Raw genomic sequence first — 12276 nt, 5'->3', positions numbered from 1 at the left:
TGAGTAAAAATATAGATATCTTGATGAAACTTCTTCCTTGGCAAAAAGAGCAAAGTTCGTAATTAGGCGTAATCGGACCACTGCCACTCCTACCAAACGCCATTAACCGAAAACGTATAAAGTACCATAACTAAGCACTAAAATAAGATATATCTAATTTGACACAGGGTTTGCAGTGGTTGGGGCACCTGTGCGCTAAAAAATATTGAAAAAGTAGGCGTGCACACGCCTCGTAATAGGTTTCATGTACATATCGCCAAAGCTACAATAGGACTCATTCAGTACAAAACCTTTAAACACTACTACCGACACTGTAAAAATGGCATAACACCGTCTAGTCCCCATATAACTGTACTGTTAAAAACTATTATAATAAAAGTGTGATAACTCAGCAACTACATAAATATGACAGAGACATAAAATTTTACACACGAGGGCTAAAAATTGAATGATGGGCGTGTCACCGCTCACTTTTCGGTAAAATCATATATCTCGGAACCCGACCAACCGTTTTCGACTAAATTTGGTGCTAGACATTCCTCTCACAGTGCGAAATTCGAACTACAATTACGCCTACTTTCTATATAGCACAATTTAAATTCTATTTGATTTCACTCACTGATTTTCACTTCCAGTACACAAATCAAGAAGCACTTGATATAACGGGATAAAACTTTGCCCTAAGGCATGCCACCTTATGACCAAAAAATTCTTTCAAAACTGTTCAAGCCGCCAAATACCAGATATATGGTATACTCTATTATTTATAGATGACTTTTGACCAAAACTTCTCAATTTATGGAATATACAATTTAAACTTAGTGAACATCCTCTCTTGATAATAGTATCCCTGTGTGTTAAAAATGCTTTGAATCAGGTCAATATTTCCCTGAGCCCCCTTAATATAAATATTTGCGAAATTCCGGGTGACTTTATACTGTATATATCAGACAATATGTGAGTATTTGACCATAGTTCATATGATACCGGTACCAAAAACGATTATCGCAGCTTCCATAAATAAAACGAGCGCCCAGTGGTTACCCCGTTTATTATGTAAAATGTCGTTAGGAACTTGTACTTGAATTTACATTTGGAATGGGCTAAAAAAAATACTTCCATTAGCTTGTTGACGTCAGAATCAGCACGCAAGTCACATAAAGATATCAGATATATGTATGTACATAGAGTGACACGTCATAATTTTTGAGAGATAACGGTGCTTGCTGTGGCAAGCCTCAGCTTTAGTAAGCTCTAAAAATATATTATTGTATTTCCTTTGAGTACAGAATCGTCATAAAGCAAATAATGATATTTAACAACTATTGATTCTTTCGCTGTTTTTAGCTGCTTTATCTTTGAAAATATGAAAAAAAAACACCGTAAATTGTTTGCGAAAGACAACTGATTGTTGAGCTGATAAAATCTTATAGAAAAACGAAGAAAATTGTGATAATGAAAGCATGAAGTAACAAGTAAAGAAGTGCTAAGTTTGAGAATAGCCGAATTTTGTATACTCTCCAAGTTTGTATGACCCAAAGTTGTGTAAATATCTCCTGGCAACCAAAACTTACATTACAGCCATAACCTATTAACTGATAGTATTGGTCAAATCATTAATTAGAGTTACTACATGCACTGTTTTACAACCGATATCTATATTAAAATCACACTATATGGCGGAAATCATTATATCCATCATATGTATTAGTACTGTGGGTTTCTTCTGAATTCCATAATGCTAATCGAAATGTTATCGATTATATTGCGATATCTTGCGCTATACCGATAAACTAGAAATAACCCCAACCAAAGAGATGAAATTTAATATATTGAGTATATGCGAGGAAGGACAGGGTACGTAAATCTCAACTCGTCAAGTACCAAAATATAGGTAAATATATTGACGTATTTATATTTAAGTCTATAAATTCCAAATCTACCAAACTGCAATTAAAAAGTAAGCTAGTTAGTATAAGCTAACCGATAATTTATACGCATTTATTTAAATTCGTCTATTAAATGCAAATAATGGGCTTTGTAGATTCGGATTTTCGAACTTTGTTCCTCGCGTTTGCCGCTAATGCTGTGAGCTTTTCTCCACGCGTATAGCGCGAAATTAAGTACGGACAATCGCTCGTTCGGAGCGCGAATGATGAAGATTAAAAACGAACTTGATTCAGTTGGTTGGCAGCTCTATGCCATAGCGATCCGATCCGAGCAATTTCTACGAAGTTTGCATTATTATCTAAGGCAAGAGACCATGCCAAATTTCGTGAAGATATCTCATCAAATGAAAAAAAGATTTCTCTGCAACCACTTGATTCCGATCGTTCAGTTTGCATGGTAGCTACATGCTACAGATATCGGCGGTTCTGCAGCTTTTTGTGGAGAAAAGGATGGGTACAAACTTTCAAATCGAAATTTTAAAAACTATGGGACTGGTACGCAAATGTTTAAAGTACTCCTTTCTTGCTTTGAAATTTTTAAAAATCATGACTCCAAAGTTTTTGAAATTATGTCAAAAGAAAAAATACGTTTCGATATTTTGCCTCAAAGAATCAATCAAAAAAAAAATTGGTTTAAATTTTAGATGGAATTCATAATAAATCATAAAATCAGGGCTAACTTAAGCTATTGTTTTAGCGCCTTCAAAAAATCGATGTTTTTGAGGATTTTTCTGAACATGGTAAATAAAGAGAAAGAAATTTCGTGTTTATAGTTATATCTGATAAACATCAAAAAATTTCTTGGAACGAAATCTTGATATTATACCTTTGGGAAGCAATTGGCATCGTTCATTTGTATGCTGGTTATATATTTGACAAATGAGCATCTTGTTTAATTGGAAAAAGTGTAAAATTCTATACTTTTTTAAAAATTGAAAAAATGTGGTATTTGACCAAAAAAAATTTTACTTTATGTTGTGTAAAATATGTTCAAACTTGATTTTTCTTATTTTTTTTGGTTTAAATAGAATCTTTGATAATTAATGCCAAAGATAATAAACAATTCCATGCGTTTAGTTTTTTTCTATCCATGTGCATTTGTAAAAATGAGGGCGGGCGAGTCAAATGCTGGTCGCAATTTCTGGCGCTCGGAAACAATATTTCGAATTCCCATCTATAACTTTGGGACATATTCTTAGATAATTTTTAAAGAGATTCAAGCAAAAAAATCGATTTTTTAAGCTTCTAAAGCAGGCTCCCTCCTTAAGATTAAAAATAGTATGCGCTAGTTTTACTTTTATATTTTTATTGTGTCTAGAGCTATGTAAGCTAATGATCCAAAATAATTATTATATGATATTATATCTAAAATAATTATTTATTATATTATATTTGTGAGATATACAATTTCGCTTTGAATTGATTGCTTGCAGTTTAAGATGAGTCTTCTACAATTTTGCTGCATCGAAAATGAATTAAGTAACTCTTGAAACCATAAATATGTAATTTCGGTATTATAAATATGCTTATATATTGTAATTAATTTAATTTTTTTACAACATTTGAGTATTTTCGAAATTGTATTTCCTCAATAACATATGCTTGCAACTGTAAATGATAAATACAAATATTTTTTACACCGCTTGAATGTGTTTACGTTGGAAGCACTGACCGAACAAAAAACGGTTTTCGTATATGCATATATGTATGTAGTAAACAGCAAGTAAATTAAGATAAATCTACTAAGCAAGTGAAAAATTAAAAACATATTGGAAGCGTTAATTGATTAGGCGCACATCATTCGAAGTGCTATGAATAGTCATAAGGCTTGGTGGAAAGTCGAAAACTGCAAACATAATAATAATAATACATATTTTTATGTGAAAATGAGCTTAATCGCGATTGTGGGAGAACACCTGATCCTTTCAATTGTTCACAAAACCGGTTTTGAATTTATTGGAGCATTAACTCATTTATTTGCAAATTTAAAAATTATGACATTCGGTTTCTGTTGCCAACGGATTTCCTCCCAATAGAAAGCAGTGAAAGCAGCTTAATTTTGCTCTTAATATACATTTAGCACTTCTGTAAAAAACTTAACGGAAAATTTTTGTCTACTGTATCGCTTGCAACATGTTGCTACAGAGTACATATAATAGTTTTGTCCACCAAACGTTTGTATGTATCACCTATAACTAATCGAGGTAGATATAGAGTTAAGTATATATAAATAATCAGAATGACCAGAAAAGTTGAAATCCGGTTGACTGTCTATCTGTCCGAGCGTCGGCCGTCCGAGTAGCTCAGTAAAAATTGAGATTTTCATGAAACTTGGTATGGGCGTTCCTTGGCAAAAACAAGTACGCGTTAGTAGATGCAACTGCCAAGCCCACAAAACATTATTAACCGCAAACATATAAAGTACCATAACTATACACCAAATTAAGGTATAAAACTTTAATTTCGCAAAGGTGATCGCAGTAACAAGGGACATCTGCGGACAAAAACTCTTGAAATAAAGGGCGAGGCCCGGCCCTCTAACTAGTTTAATGTACATATCTCCTAAGCCACTAAGGCTACAATAACCCAATTAGCCTAACACAAATATTATAAGAACTGCTACGGTGTGACGGTATGAAAATTAATGAAATCGGGTGGTAACCCCGCTCCCTCCACATATAACGGTACTGTTAATATCTACCAAAAGCGCGATGAATCAATAAGTAAATACACCAGAGACACTAATTCTATCCCCGAGATGGTGTAAGAGGGTCAGTTTGGGTGAAAACTATACGATGGGCGTGGCACCGCCCACTTTTAGGTGAAATCTCATTTCTCGAGATCCGCCAGACCGATTTCAACCAAATTTGGTACGTGATATTTCTCTGACATTCTTATGTCACAGTGTGACAATGGGCGAAATCGCATTACAACCTCCTTTCATTATACTCCACAGTATAAAAAATTAAAATCAAATAATATAACGGGATAAAAGGTTGCACGATTAGTGCAATGGAACCAAAACTATTCAAGGCCCTATATACTTAATATATTTTGACGGAAAATATCGGTCAGTGTGTAACATATATATAATTAAAATTCAGAAAGAATCCTTTCCTGACAGTTGGACATATATAAGTGTAATAAATGGGTTGAATCAGGTAAATGTTAATATGAAGAAATCTGTGTGACTTTTGCATATATGCAGTTATCTAATGAAATTAAGAAAGCATGTTAACTCATTTTTAGAATGAATAAAAGAAAAAAATAACTAAAATAACCGTTACCTGGCTTTAAACCTTGCATGTCGCAAGAGTATGAAATGTTCGGTAATACCCGAAGAGGTACATAAGTTCTACGTTCGATTACGTTCATACGGATTAGCTACGATAGTGGAAAAATCGTATGAAATTCTTAAACCCAAACAATAAAAATAAAGTTTTCTATAAAATTCCGCTATAAGTATGTAATAATATCAAAGTTCAAAATTCAACTTGGACGCCATGAATAAAGCTGTGATCGCAAAGACGGCGGCACGACACGAGCTGCGGAATATTTTTATTGCAAATGTCTCCATTTTCGTTGACAGTGATCAGATTTGTTATACTAAAATTGTTTTCTTGAACGAAATTTAAATGTTTTGTTCAAAACGAAATTTTTTGTGCTTTTATTGGTAAAATAACGATAGACTTGATAGAGCTTTTAATAATATTTTTTATTTGTCAATTTGAAATGATTTTAAGGGACAAATATGTCGTCTAAATACTAAGAACGTCGGCACTTTAATTTTTTGACAGATGCTGTATGCTGCATTTATGTTTTACATACATAAATATAAAAAAAAACAAACTACTAAACAAATGAATAATCAATATGAATCTAAGGATTTTAGGCTAAACTTGACATAAATACTTCAGTTGGGAGCTTGGTATAGTAATGAATTTTCCTAAAGAGTTTTTATAGTTCTTTATTATTATTTTACACGCTCAAATGAAAGCTGTTTTATCCGCGGCCGATAAGTATTGTTAATAACAGTAAAATTACTCGATAAATGTTGTTAATACAGCTGGAGCTCCATCGTTGACGTATCGATTTGTATCTGGGATAATTAGAAATATTACTAAGTATATTTTTTATTTGGAATTTGGAAAGGAAATAGTTACTAGTTATGCTCTACAAATAAATGTGAAATGAATTTGAAATAACGGAAATTTGTGTGAAATATTTATATCCCTAATTTAGTTTGCACTTACAAAAAATGTACTTTCATTTAATTATTTAATTTAATTTAAATTACTTTTGTTTTTCTTTTGTTAGGGTTCCCGTGTGAGTACAATTAATGATTGGCTACAAATCAAAATTGGCGGCGATGAGGAGGTGAAGAAGAAAAAGGGCCGACAGCAATTAAACCGCATCAAATCCACAAAATATACACTAATTACATTCCTGCCACAAAATCTGCTCGAACAGTTTCGACGTATAGCGAATTTTTACTTTCTAATTATGACTATCATATCACTCGTAATCGGTAAGCCACACTTAGCCTAATCTTAAATATAACTTATTTATGCCACAATTATTTTACTTAAAAATTAGATAAATAATATATTTAAATAAACTGAATATCAAATGGCGGGAGGGTGCGAAAATATGTGTTTGTATGAACTGGCGAGTGCTAAAAGCCAGATAACGAGTAATTAGCAAGTGGTCTTACGCGACGTGAATGAACAGAATTTTGCAAAAATAACGCGAAATCTTTAACTACGCGACGGTTACATTGAGAACCCTAAGGGGGTATTCTGGTCTAGAAGCATGAATTTCAGGTAATTTTTAAAGTGTCGTAAAAAAAGGCAATTAATATTTTTACTATACATTTTTTTATTAGTTATTTGTTAATTTTAGAAGAGTACAGAAAAAAATTAAAAACTGAAAAAAGTAAAAAATTTCAAAAACTATGAGCTGACGAAGTGGGGGTCTCTAAAAATTTCCACGTGACCATACCCATGATTTCAACCCTCCTAGTTATCTGAAACCAAAAAAAAAAAAGATTATTAATCTAGAATAATGTCGCAATGGCCGGAACTACAGAAAAGTGGGGAAAAATTTTTTTTCACAAAATGACGACTGCCTGAAAAAAAAGTTTTTTTGGATCACTTCTTCTGACTATTTCGAATTTTTTAAAAATAATAAAAATAAAAATTTGGGGATGGGGCTAGTTCCAACCATAGACAAGCCTATAAAGAAGACTCTATAAATCAAGTAAATCGGTCCAGTAGAACCTGAGAAATCGTGGTATCTTTCCGAAAAAGTCAGTTTTGAAAAAAACGCGTTAAAAGTTTCGCGTAAAGTCTTTTGTTCGATTAGTTCCGGCCGAACCAGTTTGGATGCCGGTTCAGAAAAATGCCTATATCTCCGAAAATAATTTGAGTTTTAAAAAAATCCTCTTGTACACATATTCTTGAATAGTTAAACTTTGAAAATATAAAAAAAAAAATTCGATTTTTTTAAACTTCTTGACCAGAATGCCCCCTTAAAGCATGTAAACCAAAAACAAGCATAAAACATCAAACATTTTATTGATTTCAACAGAGTTACCCAGAGAATATTTAATTTCCACACTTCCTTGGAATTACCTTTCTGTTTACTATATTTTCGTATGTTTTAATGTTTAAGTATTAAAATAAGGCAAAGTTTTAATTTATTTGTAAATAATTGAATTTCATGAATTTTTAAAACTTAACGCTAAATTATAATACTTTCAATTAGATTGAAAAATCACTGCCTTCTGTTTTCATATCTTTTTAAATAATATGAGCAATTGGTATGTTATAGTTGTTTGATCAGGTCAATTCCGACAAGTGGTCAATACAACATCAAAATGCAACTGTGTATTAAATTTCATTCGGATATATGGAAAACTAATGAATAAATCTTTATAATCCATAAAAGCTAAAGTTTTTTAGAACCATAGAATAACATATTATATTATATGTTAAAGAGTTTTTCCGAATAATCCGTAGGGCATTTACTGCATATGCAATTTTATGGAAAATCGACCCGCTTTAAGTAAAAGTAGACCGATAGGGACAGCAAACGACGCCATATTTTTTCCCGCTCTCTTGACATTTCTCTTCATTAAGATTTGCCATTTCATCATGTAAAGATATACGATCCAACAACGAGTCAAAATTATTAAAATTTACTACCGAAACTCGTAGTCAGTGGCCCCAACTTTAAGTGGGCTTTTCAATAAGAGCGCTACAAAAGTTTTTTTTTTTAAATAAAACCAAAACTGTTTGAGATATCAATGAAATTCTTTATTCCTGTGAAAGTACATAGGTACCTTACTCTATGAGTCACCATTGCATCCCGAAAAAATTACGGTTTAGTGCGGTTTATGGGCCGGCGGTGTCATTGGGCCAATATTGTCCAAGTCCATATCATCCAAATGGACACGCTCACTTCTTCCGTGATGATCAAGTTCGGCACGTTACTGTGAACGGGAATCGCTACCGCTCATTGATAACCGAATATTTTTGGTCCGCATTGGATGATATGGACTTGGACAATATGTGGTTCCAACCGGACGGCGCCACACCAGCGAATGTCACAATCGATTTATTGAAAACCAATTGGCCGCCTCGGTCGTGCGATTTGACGCCGTTAGACTATTTCCTGTGAGGCTACGTCTAGTCAATGGTGTGTGCCAACAAGCCAGCGACGATTGAAGACTTCATATGAATATCGAGCGTGAAATTGCAGCAATATCGACTGATTTATGCTTGAATGCTTGAAAACCGTCGAAAATTGGGTTCAGCGTCTGGACTTCTGTAAGCATGTAATTAACTCCGCTCCAATCATCTAAAGAGGCTCCTAGTTTGGCCAACTTGTCTGCTTTCTCATTACTGAAAATGTCGCTGTGGCCGGGAACCCAGCCAAGCTTAAGTCTTTCTGCAAATGCATCGATTTACAGGTAAAACCGTAAAATCGCGTATGCGGGAATATTCTACGAATCATTCTGAACAATTTTTCCCAAGAGGCTATAAGTCTAAAGCTGGTTTCGAGCCAGCGATTCTTTAGGTGAACTAAAATTTTTCGAGTATCATAAAAGTTTCTTCGTCCGAATTCGAGATATCTGAATGAAATTTAATGCATAGGTACATATTAATATGCTATTGATCATTGTCGAGATCGGCCAGATCGGACAACTATGTATATCACATTTCACGCTTACATGCAGTTATTGAGATATTTTTTGTTCCAGCATCCTGCCTTTAATTAAAAAGCTAAGAGCACGTAATTTTGCAGATATTTAATTGTTCAAAGAAGAGCACAGTCCATTTTGGAGCTGTTCACGTTGTTTTCTCGAGACCTTCATTGCGGTCAAACTGTAGAAATATAATCAAAATTTTATTCCAATATGACTTAGGTTAAAGTTCACCGCATTTGAATATAAAATAGTAGTAGGAATTGAAAATTGAAAGCTCAACCAAAATGCGGAATGTAGAGAACTTGCTTAGATATAATATACATAAGTATATATGTATGTATTTCGATACGACTTTTCGAAAATGAAATGCGTATTACGGTCGCTTTTAAAAAATGCTCAAATTCCTTAAATACATACATACATATACATTATATACTTCTTTGTGCACTTATTTCTGCGGGCTAATACTCGTATCTAGAGTAATTTTGTAGAATGTTTGTTGATTGAAATTGCTGCAATTAGCATTTTTTTGTTAAACGACAGAAAATTCATACGCTCCTCTTGCAGCGCTAAGCATCCAATGGCGGTGTTTGGCGGACCTTGACCATCACCTTCGTGCGCCAGTTCGCACCCAACGCTGCAGCTCAAATTAATGTGGCACAATTAAAGTATCTATGCATGTATTGTTGTTGTTAGTGCTTTGTTTGTTTGCTTGTTTTTGCATTCTCTGCTCATTGATTCTGCGTTTTCAGCTCTTTGATTGATGTAGGCAAATAGGAATAGCTGTGCGCGCGGGAACTTCATGCTGGACAGCGTCGCTTGCGTAGCTCAATATTCTACAAATACTTCTACATATGTACATATGTATCTGCATATGCTATAGGTACACATACGCATGTACAAAATTTTTCTATTTGCGTCTTCGCTCTGTGCTAATATTCGATCATACTCAGCATTTGTACATATTGTATATTGTTATACCCTGAACAGGGTACAATACGTTTGCCTCGAGGTTTGTAATACCCTGAAAAAAACGTTGGAAAACCCTATAAAATATGGACAATTTCTTGGGGATAGAGGTACGTGGGAAAACTTACAGATTATAACTCTTTTAAAAAAAAACGAAAATGAAAATCATTTCTTGGGGATAAAGGTACTGAAATGCAAAAAACTTACGAAATTGAATGTCTTATTGATTACGCTTCACTCAAAAAACATAATATTAAATATGTTCAAAAGATCAAAATCTAGTTTTAACCAATACTAAAATTTTGTTTCACTCATGTTCCATTTTATTTCGTGTTTCATTCATGCCTCTGTAAATTTCGGAAAATGTTGTTACGTTATTTTGCATTTCAGGTGACGATATGTATATGCAGACTAATCCCTCATTTTTGTCGGAACCACCGATATCGGACCACTATAGTAGCTTGTAGCTGCCATACAAACATACAGATCGAAATCAAGTTCTTTTATGGAAACTTTTATATTTGTGTAGGGTATTATTGTTTCGGTGCAACCGAAGTTAAAGTTTTTTCTAGTTTTTGTTTTTGTTTGCTTCTTTCTATTGCATATTAGAATTTCAGTTCACTGATTGAATTTATGCGGTGACACTCTTATGTGCAATCAATTAAACTTTTATTGCTATGAATTATGGTTTTCGAGTGCTTTGTTGTTGGTACGCGTGGTACTCGAACTGTTGTTGATTATTAGCATAGGCGAATGCTATACATATGTATATACCTAGGAACATATGTAAATATATATGTATGTATATATGTTTATAGCTATATACGGTGCATATATATACATATACGCTTTCTTACAAGTCTAATGGATACGATAAACCCTAATTCCTCATTTATTTCAGCCATAATCTCCCGAAAAGTTTTAAAAGCATCAGCCTCACATTTTCTGATAATGGCTCTATCAGCATATTCCGTTGTTTTACGTTCAGGAGCTTTGTCAATTCTTTATTTTTCAGCAAATTACGATCGCTTTTAACAAAATTTAGGGGTTATATACCATTTCCTCGAACAATTCATTATTTTGGCAATCTGAGTTGGATTTTTGACTAATTTGTGTATATCAAGAATCATTATCCTTTTTTCAGTGTTAAAAACCAATTTCTAATCATTTTTTAACATTTTACCTTTATTAAATAGCTACAGTTAAAATATTTTCTTTTTTTGAATAAGATTATTGCATATATATTGTGACAAAAAAGTACCCGGATATTGTAAGTAAAACGCAAAATATTTATTTTGTCACCTTCAAATTAATCCCCACAGGATCACTTTCCATAAGCACTTTTTGGGATGGCTTCTTCAGCTCTTTCAGCGAATTTTGTTTAATCTCTTCACTCTACTGAAAACTGGTGCCACGGATCGGCAATTTCAGTTTGGGCAAACAAGAAAAAATCACACGGAGCCAAATCTGGCTCATAAGGGTTGGTTGATCGATGGTGTTTATTCAATTTTTGGCTTTAAATTCGGATACAATCGTGGCTCGATGCAACGTTGCATTATCATAGTGTAAAGTGTTCTGCCATAATTCCGGCCGTTTTCTACGAATGTTCTCACGCAAACACCTCAATACGGTCAAATAGAACACCTTATTACCGTCTGTTCTTCCGGAACAAAATTATGATGCACCAAATCACAAATATCGAAACAAACAATGAGCAGCACCTTGGTTTTTTGCGCGGGTTTTTGCTCCGATAAATGTTGACTTGTTTGCATGTTGAACTCATAAACCCATGTCTCATCGGCAATTATAATGCACTCCATGAATGTGCATCAAACATGTTCAGGGACACCTATTTAGCGTACTCTTTAAAAAAAAACATCTTTATCGGGACGCGTCGAGCAAGAACGCGTTCATACTCAAAATTATTCTAACGGACTTGTGTGAGATGACGAGCTCTCTTGGCGTCTCACTAACACTTGCCTGACGATTTTCAAGCACCATATTCAGAACGAGAGATGTCTTCAACGATCTCTCGACGTTGAAGGCTTTGTACCACTCGTAGGCTTGTGCTCTTGATAAAACTAAATCGCAAGCCTTTTCTAGCATTCGCAACGATTCAACACACGAAATTTGAAATACAAAATTCTT

The 12276-nt window shown here is 33.8% G+C and overlaps 1 protein-coding gene across 5 annotated transcripts in view; it reads left to right on the top strand.

Annotated features, from left to right (window-relative positions):
- Nucleotides 1–12276, top strand: part of LOC126759962 (phospholipid-transporting ATPase IF) — a 38520-nt gene that overhangs the window by 14654 nt on the left and 11590 nt on the right. For all 5 annotated transcript variants that reach the window (XM_050475247.1, XM_050475245.1, XM_050475244.1 and 2 more), the window contains one exon: nt 6267–6477. In XM_050475247.1, coding sequence (XP_050331204.1) covers nt 6267–6477 — 211 coding nt within the window. The remainder of the gene's footprint in view (nt 1–6266; nt 6478–12276) is intronic.

This window comes from Bactrocera neohumeralis, chromosome 5 (assembly GCF_024586455.1).
Source record: "Bactrocera neohumeralis isolate Rockhampton chromosome 5, APGP_CSIRO_Bneo_wtdbg2-racon-allhic-juicebox.fasta_v2, whole genome shotgun sequence".
Taxonomy (NCBI): Eukaryota; Metazoa; Arthropoda; class Insecta; order Diptera; family Tephritidae; genus Bactrocera; species Bactrocera neohumeralis.
Note: the sequence above shows the minus strand (reverse complement) of the source record. Positions and strands in the feature narration are given on the sequence as shown.